Source organism: Panthera leo, chromosome C1, assembly GCF_018350215.1.
Source record: "Panthera leo isolate Ple1 chromosome C1, P.leo_Ple1_pat1.1, whole genome shotgun sequence".
Lineage (NCBI taxonomy): Eukaryota > Metazoa > Chordata > Mammalia > Carnivora > Felidae > Panthera > Panthera leo.
The window spans coordinates 182,805,349-182,823,102 of record NC_056686.1 but is presented as its reverse complement, the minus strand read 5'-3'; the positions used below and the strand labels follow the sequence as shown (position 1 = coordinate 182,823,102).

Sequence of the window (17,754 nt, the reverse complement as noted above, 5' to 3'; positions counted from 1 at the left end):
TAAGTATGTGATGAGTATGGCATTTCTAATCATTAAAGAAAGACTTGTTTTAGGGTCCCTGGTTGGCTCAGTCAGTTAGGCATCTGACTCTCGATCTCAGCTGAGGTCACAATCTCGCAGTTTGTGAGTTCGAGCCCCACATCAGGCTCTGTGCTAACAGCATGGATTCTCCTTGGGATTCTCTCTCCCTCTTTCTCTACCCCTCCCCCACTTTTTTCTCTCTCTCAAAAATAAGCATTTAAAAATATTTTTAAAAATACTTCTTTTGGGGCGCCTGGGTGGCGCAGTCGGTTAAGCGTCCGACTTCAGCCAGGTCACGATCTCGCGGTCTGTGAGTTCGAGCCCCGCGTCAGGCTCTGGGCTGATGGCTCGGAGCCTGGAGCCTGTTTCAGATTCTGTGTCTCCCTCTCTCTCTGCCCCTCCCCCGTTCATGCTCTGTCTCTCTCTGTCCCAAAAATAAATAAAAAACGTTGAAAAAAAAAATTTTTTAAAAAATACTTCTTTCAATAAGTAGTGCTTTCAATAAGTCATTAATTACTTAGGAAATTTGACTACATTATGAAACTAGCAGTGCATTAGGTTAGAACTCAATGCTAGCCTGCTAGCTTATGATGTCTAAGGACATAAATTGGTATTTTTATCTTTGTGTCTATATGTGCCCTAAATATGTAGTCAGTGCTCCATAAAAACTTGTTGAATTATTTTTGAATTTGCTTCTTTGGATCAGGGCCACATAAAATAAATTGGATTTAAAAGTTACTATTATGGAAAGATTTTGTAAGGCATGGACTGGATAATATGTAATTATCTCTTAGAAGCTTTAAAACTTTAGTGAGCTTAGGTGATCTAAACTCGCATAGTAACTATGAAAATAATTTGCTATCAGTTATGGAGAATATTTTTATAAGGTTCACTCATTAATTCAAGGACTAAGTGAGCCCATTCTAGAACATAGACAAAAATTGATAATATATCTTCATCATATACAGCCACATAAGAGTCTGCACTTGGAGAAACCCTATTTGCAATACAGAAATGAAAACATATAATTCCATACAGAAAAAAATGACCAATGATAGAAAACATTTATTCCAAATATTTATCCTAATTACTATAGGTACTCAATATATGTATGACAAGCCTGGGGAAACATGATTGGTAAAAAAAAAAAAAAAATTATCTAGGAAAACAAATGTAGTTGTGACAGTTGAATGTCAGTGTGGGAAAAACTGACTTTGATCCATATTTTACCCTTTATATTACAATTGCCAGGTGCATCAGAGTTAAATAAGAAGTAAGGATGGGATGAATAGGAGGAGCACAGATTTTCAGGACAGTGAAACTATTCTGTATGATACTGTAATGGTGGGTCCATGTCATACATTTGTCAAAACCCATAGAATGTACAATACCAGTAGTGAGGCATGATGTACACTATGGACTCTAGGTGATAATGATGTGTCAAATAAAATTTTATTTTGTTCAACTTTTGGAGAAAAAAAAATAGTGATGGCTCAAATAATGAACTAAAGGAACTATAGGTTTTTTTTACTAAAAGATTTTAAAAAGTATTTAAGGACATAATGATGTCCCATATTCATTCATCTAAGTTGTCAGCACTCAACTGGACTACTGCAATACTCTCCTGACTGGGTCTCCCTCCATTCTTGCTCCCATTAAAACCATTTTCCTCAAAACAGCCATAGTGATCCATTAGAAATACAAAGTGATGTTAGTTGCCTGTTTCAAACTACTCCTTTGATTTTCTACTTGATTATTTAATTCTCCTTTGTTGCCTAGAAAATAAAGTCCAAATTCCCTTTGTATGGGACATAAGATCCATTACAACTTAGCTCTTGCCTCTCTTACAGCTTAGTTGTCTTTCAAATTTTATGTTCTAGTAATTTGCAACTGCTTCATGTTCTTTAAAGTTCATGCCATGCTATTTCATGATTTTGTGACATTGCTCAAGCTTTTCCCTTTCCCTGGCACATGCTCCCCACCTTTATCTATCTTATGCATATTCATCCTTCAAGACAGGTCAGATACCATCCTCCAAGCTGAGTTAGAGTCCCCTTCTTGGGTTTCTGTAGCATCGTATGCATACTTCTATCTCATCAGCTACCAAATCATATTGAAATTATCTGTTTATAAGTCTGTCTTCTCCATTAAACCATAAGTTTCTTTAGGAGAAGCCATGTTTAGTCATCTTGTGTACCTAGCCAGCTCCTGGAATACAGCAGGCATTGAGTAAATATAATGAGTACTTAATAAGCCATCTTCTGGGTACTGCACCAGGGACTAGTGAACTTCATATATTCCATTTCTGCCACCAAGCAGCTCACAGCCCACCATACAAAAGAGGACATGAGAAATGACAGGCATGAAAGCACTGTGACTAGTGAAATGAGTCAAACTGGGTGAGAGTCTGCTGTCTTCTTAGCCAAATTGAAATTGCCTACCACCAACCATGCTCATCCATGAGAATGAAGAATGGTAGAATTTTCCTCTGTTAAAATCACTTCTGAGAAGTGACTATTGAAAGACAAGTAGGCAGACTGAAGAGACAAGAGGTCATAGTGATCTACAAACTCATCCAATCCCCCCCTTTGAGAGTCTTGATATGCACTCTTCAATGTGATTGAAAAAACCTTTACAGGCTTGTGTTCTCAAGAGTCTGATATGTGATCAGGTTTATTCTGTAAATAATGAGAGTTGTGGCAGAAACACTTCCTTGCTATTACTATTTTCAACACTGTTTTATAATGGAAGCACAGTAACAAATTTATTTTGTGCTATTAGCCAAGCATAGTGTTAAGATATGAAATAAGATTATTCCACTCAACCTTCATAACAAGCCTATGAAGTAAGTACTATTATTAACTGCATTTTGTTAGGGGAGGAAATTGAAACTTGAAGAGATCAAGTAACTTGCCAAGATCACGTCTGTAGTAGGCATTAGAAGCAGGATTTGAAGCCAAGCAGTCTGATTCCAGGGCTCACAGCTTTGGTGAGTGCACCATACTACCTGAGCTGTACATGGTAATGTGCAGTGAACACTCATTACAATTGGTCCATTATAAATTGTTCCTGACTTCAGGTAAATGGCAATTTATAAGACTGAATAATCAAGTTGTCAGTTTTGTTGCTTTTTTTTTTTTTTAATTAAGGATACTTTGGGACCTGTAAAAGTATTAACAGTTCCTCTCAGAAGCCTGCTAATAGTGGAGTACTTTAAACTTTAAGGATGCTATCCACATAAGAGAAATAAAATCTTATCATTAAAATATCTTTTTTTTTAATGTTTATTTATTTTTAAGAGAGAGAGAGAGAGAGAGAGGGAGATATAGAATCCAAAGCAGGATCCAGGCTCTGAGCTGTCAGCACAGAGCCCAACATGGGGCTTGAACCCACAGAAGGAGAGATCATGACCTGAGCCAAAGTGGGACACTCAACCCACTGAACCACCCAGGCGCCCCTAAAATATCTTAATTTTTTTTATATTTAGCAGTTTTAATTAGTATATGGAAAGAGTCTTCCTGTGGAAAGAAATCCACAGTGCTACCTAAAGACTCAAGTGTTTGTTTAAAAAAAAAAAAAAAAAAAAAAAAGCTTTACTTTTCTCCTTTTAGACTCCAGAAACAGTTTCCTCCTAAAGCTGACTTCCTTTCTGGAAATGATTTTTGTTTCCAACCATGTTGAGAATCCTTTTTTTTTTTTTTCATTCCTTCTCTCTCTCTCTCATTCTTTCCTTCCTCCCTCCCTTCCTCCCTCCTTTTGCTTTTCTGGTAGTAGCAGAGAGGAAGGAGGGGGTGGGCACAGCAAAGAGGGAAAAAAGAAAACAGAAAAAGAATTGCATGCCACTATGCCTGAATATATCCTCTACTTGTAGATAATTCCATCCGAGTTGCACTTTTGCCTTTTTATTTCCGTTTTTGGACACCTCCTTTATCATCCAGCCAACTGGGACAGACAAAGCACTGTTGGTGCCCTGAGCGACAGAACTCTGGTAGGGGGCTGGCTGTAAATTGACGTGGCATGGAAATTCTCCGCTAAGTTGTAGCAGCTTGCATGTTTCTCCTAAGATCAAGCCCAGCCTCCCAGAGCTGTGGCTTAATCATCATGGGTTCAACGACTTTACAGAAAAATGGATAGAAAATGTCTTCAGCTCCTTTCTTTGGACTCAAATGTTTTCTTTTTGACTATCTATGGTTTAGCTGAAAAAATCAAAGCAGTTAAGTCTGTAACTTTCTTTTTGCAGCTTAAACAACAGAATTTGCTGCTCTCCCTCCCCTATCCTGCAATTTAATTCCTTACAGATTTTGCCATGGGGTGCGGACTTAGAAAGCTAGAAGACCCTGATGATAGCAGCCCTGGAAAAATATTTTCTACCCTGAAGAGACCGCAAGTGGAAACAAAGACAGAATTTGCTTACGAATATGTATTGCTGGATTTCACTTTACAAGGTAATTTTTGCTTCTATTTTATTTGTTAAATGAAATCTCTCAAAGAGAAGGCACCAGTTTTTTTAAGTGTTGCTTGTGAATTTTTAAACTATTCTTCACAGATTGTGTAAATCTAACAATAATGCTTTGTTTCTTAATAATATTTTGAAAGGTTTTTGTTTCGTTTGCTTCATTATTTTATAATATGGCTCATATATACTTTATAAAATTAGAAAAACCGCTTGGAATTATTTTTCATTTTTAAATCAAATGCTTATTTGTAGAAGGATAGATAAAAATGTTTGATTTCTCAACCTAATAGCTATAGCCTTAATGACACTTGGGTCTTGAAAAAGATCTTAAAGTCACAAGAAGGTAGCTTGTAGGGAATATGATTTGTATGGTGTGGAAGAAGAGTATTTGCTAAGATAATTCTGAGGTTTCCAACTATGTAAAATTTTGTGATTGTAATAGTCATTTGATATTTTTAACCAAGCTAAACTTGAAGTTTGAAAATACAGTAAAAAAGAAAAAAAAAAAAAAAAGATAGTCTTTCTGTAAGACATTTCCTTTGCTTGGTGCCCTGTCCCTAACAGAGAAACTCCCTGTTCCAGAAAGTTGGAAACACAAATAAACAAGCCCAGATGGCAGCCCTGTGGAAAGAACAGAGGCAGCTCAAACTCACAAATACTTTGCCTCACTTCTTTTGGAACTTCAGGGTGTACAACTGCATGGATAAAACTGAGTTTTTAAAAACCAGAGCAATATCTTTAACTATGGGGTACTGAAAATGAAATTTCGAATGTCTTGCTTGCTGTTAGACTTTCCACATATCAGTATTTTAAGTTCTTATTACAAAGTTACACTTTTAATTCTAATAAGCCACACATTTTATCAGTGAATAGAAAGTTTATACTAAATATATGATCATGTTGGGTATTAAATTCTTTTCAACTTAAACACAAATTCCCCATTTTTTGGTTTCCTCTGTGAACAGTGCATCTTTGTGCGAGAAGCAAGAGCAGCCCATTTTTCTTTGTCAAAAATTGAGCTAGCCAGCAAGCAAACTCCCTTCCAGGGACGTACACAAAATCCTAACATATACTTTCAATATATTCACATTTCTATTTTTATCTAAGGCTAAGGCTACCAAAGGTGAAAATGTCAATATTCTTAATTTTCTTTTTAATTATGAAAGTTAAAAGTGGATTAAGATAATAGTGGTAATCAGAGAACTAACCAATCGTGAATTTTTTTCTATACTTTTTCAAAAACCATCATTTGAGAAAATATTTCTGATGTGGTGCTGTGTTTTCTGCATTGATTGTTCTTGTCAATTATTTTTAGGACTAGTTTCTGTCAATCCATAGGATGCAAACACACACTCTCCTTAACCTAAAAACCTTGTCTACTCATAAACTTTAGGCCAGAGCCATTTTGATCTGCACTTTAAGATTTGCTGCACAATCCACCATGGGATCATAAGGCTTAAAGTAACTGGAAATTTTTTTTCTGATTTATTTCCTTTTCACAATGTTAGCAGTCTCAAACAAATATGCATACATGCAGTCATGCTTGAATCAGAAACATCTACAGCTTTCGTCAGAAGTGATTTTGGTTTTGTTATCAGAAGCACTTCTCTCCATGAAAGTAGTATAATTACTACCTCTACTCTAGGTGTTTGGAGGAGGTAATAGTGTTACACTATGAAGTGTAGGTATGGGCACAGATTACAAATGCTAGCACAGAAAGCAGGCACATATTTTAAAGTTGCATCTGGTTCCTATTTGGATGAGGCGCCTAGTCTCCTGGTGCCCCTTTCTGTCCAATTCTTCCACATTTTTTGTTGTGTTTTGTTTTGTTTTTGTCTTTGCCTTTGCATCAGAAGCCAAGACTCTGTATCACCCCAAGTGCACAAACCACCTTTCTTTATTCTGTTGTTTCTGACGTCCACCTGCCACTCCAGTGTATAGAGGAGTGAGTCGGGGTGGGGGTGGGGGGGTGGTGGTAGTTAAAACATGCCAGTCTTCTATTTAACACTGGCAGTTCTGTCCTGGGATTGCTGTAAGTACTGAATAGTGACACCTCCTATTTCTCAGAAGCCACTGTGAGCAACCGTTCAGGAAATAAAATGGTCTGGTGACAGCTGTGTGTGCTCATGATGAGCCTGTCTCTTACCTTGTTTTCCTCCATTTTTTCCAAATAGAGGACATGAGACAGAGAGAAAGTCTCAGTGGGCAAAAGGAGACCCTTTGAAATTTCCAGTGCCCTGTGTTAGGATGGCTAATGATCCTGAACAACTTACTTATTTTCATTCTTTTATTTATTTATTCTCTTTCTTTTTCTCTTTCTTTCTTTTTTTCTTTCTTTTTTTCTTTCTTTCTTTCTTTCTTTCTTTCTTCCTTTCTTTCTCTCTTTGCTTCCCTACACTTTGGGGGGGGGGGGGGAGGCTGGCGGTGCAGGGGGACTTTGAGCCATTATTTACATCTCTATGGGAGAAATAATAGCATAGTCATGAAGAACATAAGACTCTGGAGTCAGAGTTCCTGGATTCTGAATCTAGGCTCTTTCACTCACTATGTCAGGTTTATAAATGTTGCTGTATCTTGGTTTCCCCATCTGAAAAATAAGGATTCTGATGGTACTTACATAATGGAGTTGTTTTGAGGATTAAGGAGGATAATACAAGATAATCCATTTAATAAAAGTTAACTATTATTATCCCTCCTGGCTTTGTGCCAGGTCTACCAACTGCACTAGTGAGATTTTGGTACAATTTTTGTTTTCTGTGAATGTGTATTTATGAGAGTGAGTGTGTATACGACTATGTTACAGAATTTCTTAATAGAATAGAATAGTTAAATTAACTCTGCAAATTATCCAAAAGTGTTAGTTTCATCCTTAAATCCCAGAAAAGAATCTGAATAATAATAGCCTTAAGGATTTTTAAAGCACATAGAGCTTTATGATTAAAGGAGTTTTACTAAAACCCAATAGAAAGAAGGACAGATGGTAGCTTTGAATTTCTAGTAAAATTATGTAAAATATATTAAGGAAAATTTTTCTGGTCCCTAACTTGCTTCCTTATTATTAAAACAAGAAACTCTCATTGTCTTTTACCACTACTGTTGACAGCAATAAATACATATGACATATGGATTTTGTAAAAGATACTGATAAGTACTAGGAATACAAAGAGGAATAAGACAGTTTCTGCCCTCAAGTATTTTATGTTCTAAATGGTCAAACTAGACAAGACCCTAAACTCCTCAGGGTCAGGAACTATTTCTTACCCACCTTTGTATCCCCCTATCTAGTACAGTGTTTGGTCCGTGAACAATGGCCAATAAGCTTTGTTGAATTAATGAATGAAAAATTATCATACAAGATACAAGAAGTAAAATCAATTTTGAGTAGGATCAGTTAGAACTGGAATTAGGACTTTAACTGACTCTGAAGAAAAGTAGGGCTTAGATTATCAGAAAACGATTAAGAGGTTGAAGCATACTCAAAAGCTGTTGACTAGAGCAGTGAGCTAAGGGAGGTTTTGTTGGAGAAAAGGAGAGAATAAGGTTGGAAATAAATGGAGTATGAAATGCTCTGACCTGGCTAAGGAATGACTCCTTGATTCTATGGGAATTAAGCAGCTGTAAAGGTTTTTGAACGACTAAAAACCTTTAGTTTTGATAGGTACAGAGAAGGTTTTTTTAGAAGATTAATGTGAGATTGCAGTGAAGAGAGATGAGAGTGAGGATATTTATTTAGAAGGCTGCTTGTAGTGGTCAAGGCTACCAGTGGACCATGAGGACCTGCATATTGGGGGGCAGCAATAGGATAGAATGCAAGGGGCAAATATAACAGACATTATGAAGGAGGAACTTACTAGCGTGTGTTGGCTGGTTTTGAAGGAACAGAAAGAATGAGGAATCCAAGATGCCTTCCCACTTCTGAGTAACTGTATAACTGAGCCGGAGTAACTGTGGAAATAATGATGCCTCTTACCATGGAAGGGGCAGCCCAAAGAGAGTCAGTGTGTAAAACAGCAGTTCCATCACAGGCATGTTCCATTTGAGGGGGCAGTGGACATCCTGGTAGAGATTCTTACAGATACATAGCTGGAGATGATGATTTCCAGGAGGAACTGAAATAGTTAAAGTCTTAAAGATCATGAACGTGAGCAGAGTATAAGCATCTTGGGCTGAGTTGTCAGGCATATTTAGCCATATTGAAGACAATTTCAGTAAAAATGACTGAGAATGAAGACAGTCAGGACTACATACACCAGAGAACACAGGAAAGGGAGGGTTTCAAAAAGCAAGAAGTGGTCAGTAATTTCAAGTGGTAAAGAACCTGTAAGAAGAATGAAGATGCAGCACTGTAGAGCATTAGAGAATCAACCAGAACTGAATAAAGGATCAGAAATGAGGGAAGGAAGGGGCGCCTGGGTGGTTCAGTTGGTTGAGCTTTCAACTTCAGCTCAGGTCATGATCTCACAGTTTGTGGGTTCGAGCCCCATGTCGGGCTCTGTGCTGACAACCTGGAGCCTGCTTCGGATTCTGTGTCTCCCTCTCTCTCTGACCCTGCCCCGTTCATGCTCTGTCTCTCTCTGTCTCAAAAATAAATAAACATTTAAAAAAAAATTTTTTTTAAAGAAATGAGGGAAGGAAGGAGGAAGGAAGGAAGAGAGAAAGGAAGAGTGGGTCCCACTAAATTTTCTGTATCTGTCTGAATCTAATAAATTCCTGAGCATTTCCCAAACAGTCAAAAGATTTTCAAAGGTAAAGTGCTACATTAAAGGAACTTACAATAAAAGCGACTAAATTTAATCAGGCATCAACATAATCCCTGTTGTAGTGCCTAGCCCAAATTCCTACCAGGTGAATAAACCTATACAACGAGTTCTATTATGTTTGAAATGGTGAGATATTTTGGTCTAGAATAATAATAAAACCTCACAAATACCACTGGGGGAGAAAAATATCCCATTCTAGACTGAAAAAGAAGAGAATCTCTGATAATAGCAGAGTTGATCAACCTAAATATTGATGTTGAAAGAAAATACATATACATTGATATTGACAATCTAAGTTATGTTTTCTATCCTACATATACTTCTTATATCTGGCTGGACATTTACTCATTAATTGAGCTAATATTTATTGAGTATCTACTGAGCTAAGAGCTAGGATATAAAGATAAATAAAGCCGGGGCGCCTGGGTGGCGCAGTCGGTTAAGCGTCCGACTTCAGCCAGGTCATGATCTCGCGGTCCGTGAGTTCGAGCCCCGCGTCAGGCTCTGGGCTGATGGCTCGGAGCCTGGAGCCTGTTTCCGATTCTGTGTCTCCCTCTCTCTCTGCCCCTCCCCCGTTCATGCTCTGTCTCTCTCTGTCCCAAAAATAAATAAAAAAGTTGAAAAAAAAAATTAAAAAAAAAAAAAAAAAAAAAAAAAAAGATAAATAAAGCCTAGTCCCTGCTGTTATGAACCTGCACTCTAGTGACCATCCTACTGAGGGACACTGATAAATAAACATTTAGTTATAATGTGTATGTACGCTATACACTATGATACAGGCTATGTTAGAAGTTATGAGTTATGAGTTATGAGGGTTATAGGAGAAAAAGAAGAACACCTCTACCTGATTGATGGGATCCAGGAAGATTCCTTAAAAGAAGGGTCAACTCATCTGAGATGAAAAGAATGAGTGGGACTTAGACAAAGGTTTGTATCCAGAATATAGAAAATACAACTGCAAATTGATAAGGAAAAACCAAACAACTCAACAGGAAAATGCACAAGGAATTTGGACATGCAATTCACAAACTAGTTAATCCAATGACCATATCAAATAGACGTATGATGATGTGCTCAACCTTATCAGTAACCAGGAAAATGCATGTTAAAACCACAGTGAGGTGTGCCTGGGTGGCTCAGTTGGTTAGGCGTCTGACTTCAGCTCAGGTCATGATCTCACAGTTGGTGGGTTCAAGCCCCGCATTGGGCTCTGTGTGTCTGATAGCTCAGAACCTGGATCCTGCTTCGGATTTTGTGTCTCCCTCTCTCTCTGCCCCTCCCCCGCTTGTGCTCTGTTTCTCCAAAAATAAACAAGCAAACAAAAACCACATTGAGACGCTACTTCAAAACATCCAAAATGGCGTAAATTTTAAAAGACTGCTAATATCATGTTTTAGTAAATTGGTACAACCATTTGGAAAAACAAATGCTTTGGCATTATCTAGTTAGCTAAAGATATACCTAATATAAATGTGTGCACATGTGTACCATGAGGCACATATAACAATGTTCATAAAAGTGTTATTTATATATTTTTTTAAGTTTTTATTTAAATTCTAGTTAGTTAAGATATAGTGTAATGCTGGTTTCAGGAATCAAATTTAGTGATTCATCACTTACATGTAACACCTAGAGCTAATCATAACAAGTGCCCTTTTTCTCTCTCTCTCAAAAATAAGTAAACATTAAAAAAAAAATTTTTTAAAGGGGGGCGCCTGGGTGGCTCAGTGGGTTAAGCGTCCAACATCAACTCAGGTCATGATCTCACGGTTTGTGAGTTCGAGCCCCACATTGGGCTCTGTGCTGACAGCTCAGAGCCTGGAGCCTGCTTTGGATTCTGTATCTCCCTCTCTCTCTGCTCTCCTCTCTCTCTCTCTCTCTCTTTCTCTCTCTCAAAAATAAATAAACATTAAAAAAAATTTAATTAAAAAAAGTGCCCTTTTTAATACCCATCACTTATTTGACCCATCCCCCACCCACCTCCCCTCTGGTAGCCATCAGTTTATTCTCTATAGTTAAGAGTCTCTTTTTTTGCCCTCCTCTTTTTTCCCCCATATGTTCATCTGTTTTTTTTTTCCTAAAGTTCCACATAGGAGTGAAATTATATGGTATTTGTCTTTCTCTGACTAACTTATTTCATTTAGCATAATGCACTCTAGCTCCATCCAGGTCAATGCAAATGGCAGGGTTTCATTCTTTATAGTTGAGTAATATTCCATACACACAACATCTTTTTTACCCGTTCATCAATTGATGGACATTTGAGCTCTTTCCATAATTTGGCTATTGTTGATAATGCTGCTATAAACATCGGGGTGCATGTGCCCCCTCAAATCAGTATTTTATATCCTTCAAGTAAGTATCTAGTAGTTCAATTGCTGGATCGAAGGGTTGTTCTATTTTTAACTTTTTGAGGAACCTCCATGTTTGCATTCCCACCAACAGTATAAGAGGGCTCCCCTTTCTCCACATTCTCACCAACATCTGTCATTTCCTGTGTTGTTAATTTTGGCCATTCTGACAGGTGTGAGGTGGTATCTCATCATGTTTGATTTGTACTTCCCTGATGATGAGTGATGTTGAGCATCTTTTCATGTGTCTGTTAGCCATCTGGATGTCTTCTTTGGAAAAATGTTCATGTCTTCTGCTTATTTCTTAACTGGATTATTTATTTTTTGGTTGTTGAGTTTGATAAGTTCTTTATAGATCTTAATAACCCAAAAGTATGAACAACACAGAAATCCAAGAACAAGAGACTAGAAAAATAAATTGTGGTACACTTACACAATGGAACACTATACTGCAAAAGTCAGCAAACTTTTTCTGTAAGGGACCAGATAGTAAATATTTTAGGCTTTACAAGCCGTGTGGTCTCCATCACAATTACTCCGCTCTGCCATTGTAGTACCAACTTACCATTCATTATAAAATAGGCCATAGGCAGTACTTTGCCAACCTCAACTATACTTTGATGAAAATGAATGAACTACAACTACACAAGCTACACAAGGTGAATCTCACAGGCATAATGTTGAATGAAAGAAGGCAGACACAGGGGGTGCCTGGTTGGCTCAGTCAGTAGAGCATATGACTCTTGATCCTGGGGTTGTGAGTTTGAGCCCCATATTGGGTGTAGAGATTACTTTAAAGAAAATAAAAATAAAAACTAAAAAAGAAGACAGACAAAAAAGTATATGCCTTATGATTCCATTTATATAAAACTTGAAAAACTGGCAAAATTGAACTATAGTGTTTAAGGCTGCATTCTTGGATAGTAAACTAAAAGAAGAGAAAGGAAATGATGACCATAAAACTCAAGGTAGTACAGAGGGGAGAGGGAGACTGTGATTGGAAAAGGCAAAATGGGAGACTTCTGGAATGCCCACCATTTTCTGATTTTTGAACGGATGATGGTTACCTAAGTGTTGATAGTGTTATGTTTTGTTTTGTTTTGTTTGTATGTGATAGTTCAACCCCTACCCCCAAATTTTTAAAAGATGAAAAAAAAAGACTAGGGGGCGCCTGGGTGGCTCAGTCAGTTGGACGTCAGACTCAGAATTCTGCTTAGGTTGATCTCACAGTTCATGGGATCAAGCCCCACATCAGGCTCTGTGCTGACATTGTGGAACCTGCTTGAGTTCATGATTGGGCTTCTTTTAAAAAAGAAAACTAAGTAGAAAGTGTGGGTAAGGCAAACAAGGCTGAAAGACAAGACATACAGACTTGGAAATGAGAGAAAATTACATGGTCTGTCTGAGGCCCACTAATAAAACAGAACGGATAGAGAGTAGCACATGATGCAGGCAGCAATGAAATTAAGGCTGCAGGAGTGTGAAATGGTCATAATTTGATCTTTCATATATCTGCCTATAATAATGAACCATGTAGTTCAGTAGAATTTTGCCATATTTAAAAGTACAGTTATATTACCTCAACTAAGAGTGACTACCAAAATGGAATCTTTCATTGAAAACATAAAAGCTTACATAATTTGGATATAGTTCATCTAGCAGTTCATATTTCTAAATAATTTTAAGCATGTTGATAATTAAACCAAATATCCCTTTAATCTCCATACATTAAATTGCTTAACAATTTATTATAGTTCAAAAACTGTAGCCTAGCTCATATCTGAATTTTCACAAATTCTATATTAACATGATCCAAATCAATGAAGTTTTACTTTCCTATAGGCACCAGAGTGTATGGCTGTGGAGTCATTCTGTCTGGTTTGATCACAGCCTACCCACTTACTAGCAGTTTGGGCAAGTTACCAAATTTCTCTCTTCCTGAGTTTCCTCATCTGAGAATAATGATAATATCTACCTTATGAAGTTTTTGTAAGGGTTAATCAAGATTAGACATGTAAAGCATTTCACATAAGTGCCTGGCACAAAATATGCACTTGGTATATGTTACTTATTAATTTTTACTATAATTGCTAGATATCTATGGAGATTGACAGTCTTATTGCCTTTTGAAAATATGATAAAATTACTGCCAGTGTTTGTACATTGTATGTTTATCTGAGGAAACAATGTTTCATAAATATTTCAAAAACACATACCAATCTTCAGAAGTAAATTGGTGGAAAGAACATACACGTCTTGGACAGTTTTCATAGAGTTACATCATCAGAGCAAAGCTTTCGACATTGAGCAATTTCATAGCTTTATACTGGATGGTGAATTTTTCTATTTTTAAAATTTGATCTTTGTCTATGAAGCTTTTAAGCAAATGAGTGTAAAAAAGTCTATTAATGGGGCACCTGGGTGGCTCAGTCAGTTAAGCGTCCAACTTTGTCTCAGGTCATGATCTCACGGTTTCTAAGTTCGAGCCCTGCATCAGGCTCTGTGTTGACAGCTCAGAGCCTGGAACCTGCTTCGGATTCTGTCTCCCTCTCTCCCTGCCCCTCCCCCACTCGTGCTCTGTCTCCCTCCCTCTCTCAAAAATAAATAAACATTAAAAGAATTATTTTTTAAAAAGTCTATTAACATTTTATTTTTTAAAACTATAAGTGATAGAATGTTGCTTGACCTTCAATGTGTTTCAGTTTTAGTTATAAAAATCCACTTTGCATTGGTATATAGTTTTCAAAGCAATTACAAACACTTTCATCAGTTATTCACAATAGTCTTGTAAGGCATAATAAAGCATTTAAAAATTATGTAGCATCAATTTAACAGTAATCAACCACACCCAATAATGCTATGAACAGTACCATTTGCTCCTTCTCCCAAAGAGCTGAAAAAGAATTGATGGTGGCCTGGGAGCTAGGAAGAACAAGACGGATGGCTTGCAGCTGCTGCTAACCACCTGTGCTATTCAAATTCTAGCCAAAACTACCACCACCTCCCCCTGAATTTCCTGGTTTAAAAAGTAATAGAGCCACGGGACATCTGGCTGGCTCAGTCAGTAGAGCATGCGACTCCTCATCTTGGGGTTGTGAGTTCGAGCCCCATGTTAGGTATAGAAGTTCCTTAAAAATAAGATATTTTTTTAAAAAAAGTAATTGAACCTCTGATATTACTGCCCCAGTATAAAGACATCAAATCAAAGTCTTGGCCTCAAACATCAAACCTGTTGCAGAAATTTGATTACTCACTCTGGTGAGTACTAATGAAAATTCCTCACTCTGTGTGCCTAGCTCTCCCCTTCCTCACATGTCTCGACTGAATCAGGGTTCTAGTCTCCTTTCAGCACAGCTTAAAACATTAGTAAGAATTGAGGGAATTACATGAAGGGAAGTTCTCAAAAAAATTCCCAGATTTATTTTTCCTCTTTTTGCTCCTGGGTATGATGCTGGCATGTTTAAAGCACGTCTCTATGTCAGATGAGAACAGTTTGTTAAAAAGAGTGAACTCCAGCCTTTCTATCACCATTCTTCTCCTCTTCCCACTAATGAGGAAGAATCAGATCGTTCTTCTGTGTCCTAGGATGCTGAACACTGTCTAACATGATCTAGGTGGCCTGGCCTGGACCTGAGCAGGCTCCAGTCTGCAGAGTCCCTGGGGTGACCCAGAGCAGAAGGTGCAAGCCAAGGAGACATGGGCCATATTCAGCCTTCAGACAGGTTTCACTTGGTGTGTACAGTGTTAAAATATGAATTAACTGTCGTTTTTTTTTTAAATTGGCAAATATTACATAAGAATCTGGATTTGAGGGTCTTCTTAAAAATTAGAAGATCCAATAACAGCCAGGCTCGCCTGCCCATATGGCAGCCCTCAGCCAGGGCTACTGCTGTCTTTGGATGAAGTTCTGAGTTTTTTCCAGGTCCCACAGCCTCCTCCAGAACAGCTCCTTTCTTTGTTTTATCAGCCTAGAGCCTTCAGGCATTTGAGTCCAAAACTCAGTGTAATAGGTCAGTGAGTTAGGAACCCCTGATATGGAGTGTGAGCTAGGGATGCCTAATCCACAGGGTGAGTTACGGACATGAGATCTAGAGCATGTGTTAGGGCCTCTGATCCAGAGAGTGAGTTAGGGACCTCTAGAATTCTACAGGATGGGAGCAGGCCATGTGCTTGGAATAAACCCAAATCTCTAAAACAATCTTTCGGGAGCTTTTTAAAACCAACAATGATGTATCTCTGAAGGCAACTTCATTTGAAGCTCTCTTTTCTGACTGGATCACCAATAGGCACACCTATGAGGGTTTACTTTGTGCTAGGCATTGGGCTCCTGTTTTACAGTTACTATTGAGGAACTCTATGGAGTTACTACTATTATTTATCCTTGTCTCGGAAAGACAAAGTAACTTGTTTCAGATCTAGTAAATGGTATAACCTTGACTTGAACCCAGGTGATTTGCTTCCAAAGCCTAATGCTCTTAGTAAGGATACTGCATTTCCTCTCTTTGCAGAGGAGAGGAGTTTATTTAACAAAGCAACCAACAGTTATATAGCACATACTGCATGCCAGATACTTTCTAGGAACAAACATTAACTTATTTCATCCTTCTGACAATCCTATAGGGTGGATCCTGTTATTACTCTCACTTTGCAGATAAGGAAACTAAGGAACATGGGTGCAAAGTACCTAGTAAATGGCAGACTTGGGATTTGCACCCAGGTTCTAGAGTCTGTTTTCTAAACTGATGTTCCATGAGCACTCTGAAGCTCTGTTAATTAAATATGTTAATGTTACACCTAATTTTTCATTTGTTGATCCTTTAATAAATATTTTTAAGCACTTACCATAATTGTTATGTCTCTAATGAGTGCTATTTATCAAAAGACACAGACCTTCAGATAGAAGAATATACACACTTGAGACAGTTGAATAATTAATGTAAGGCACTGAGCCCAAAACAAACATGATCTTCACATAAACTTATGTTAAAATATATTTATACAATTTTTTCTCCCTCCCTAACTTTTCTAGATTTCTCAGTTTGTTATTCCTCCCAAAACTACTGTGTGTGTGTGTGTGTGTTTAATGCATTAACATTTCTTTTGCTTTGAGATGCAAGACCTTACTTTAGTGAGAGTGCAAGAGGGTGTGGAGTTGACCTGGAAACCCGGATTTATTCCATTGACATCACCAGAGAATGAGGTGTTCCTTAGAAATACATTCTCCACCTGAACAGGAACCCCCTTAAGCACCAATGTTAGTCTGTCATAGCTATCTTCTTGGCGATTGTTTTTAATATGTTACATAACTCTGCCTTTGAAAACCATGTTCTGAAACAAGAGAATGGAGGGACTGAGTTCATTATAATAATCAATTTGGGACAGTGAAGTGTAGAAAGCCTGTTAAGTGACCCCAGACTGTATGTAAAGTTTTAATAGTTCTTTTATCTAGTTTTGTAATTCATTTTATTCCCTCTGATGTCCTCTGTCTCCTTGCTACTATTGTTATGTCCTTGCTCCTTCTTAGTGGGTCTCCAAGCCTCTACAAAATCACTTGGCACTGGATATGAGATGCTTTCAAGTTGTGCATACAGGCACAGAATTAAATAACATTGAGTCTCAGAATGTTGTGCTCTTTTCAATTCTTTTTAAGCCTTCCAATCAGCTTGGAGTTAATATATCTTTAACACATCTCTAATGGCTAATTTTACTTTTCAACAAAGAGAATAGAGCTGTGGCTCAGAATCTTTGGTAGATAACAGTATCAAGCTAGAATATAATGTGTTTTTGCTGTATTTATTTGTATGACAACTTTCTGCTCATGGTAAGTAATTCTGCTTTTACAGTCCTATGAGAAATATAAATTCCTTTTGAAATTAGTTTAAGTTTAAATATTTTTTAATGTTTATTTATTTTTGAGAGAGGGGGAAGGCAGGGGAGGGGCAGATATAGAGGGGGACAGAGGATCCAAAGCAGGCTCTGCACTGACAGCAGCGAGCCTGATGTGGGACTCAAACTCACGAACTGTGAGATCAGGACCTGAGCCGAAGTCGGATGCTCAACTGACAGAGCCACCCATGAAACCCCTGAAATAAGGTTAAAATTAAAATGAAAATTTAAAGAGGAACTGTAATGATATGGAAGTACAGATGGTACTCAGATAAGACAA

The 17,754-nt window shown here is 37.6% G+C and overlaps 1 protein-coding gene across 10 annotated transcripts in view; it reads left to right on the top strand.

The window, feature by feature from the left end:
* Positions 1-17,754, top strand: part of RFTN2 (raftlin family member 2) — a 136,218-nt gene that overhangs the window by 27,079 nt on the left and 91,385 nt on the right. For 4 of the 10 annotated variants that reach the window (XM_042949606.1, XM_042949607.1, XM_042949605.1 and 1 more), the window contains 2 exons: positions 2,898-3,010; positions 4,262-4,466. In XM_042949606.1, the coding sequence (XP_042805540.1) occupies positions 4,328-4,466 (139 nt within the window). In that variant the 5' untranslated portion in view covers positions 2,898-3,010; positions 4,262-4,327. The remainder of the gene's footprint in view (positions 1-2,897; positions 3,011-4,261; positions 4,467-17,754) is intronic. The other 6 variants (XM_042949612.1, XM_042949614.1, XM_042949611.1 and 3 more) reach the window with 3 other exon arrangements.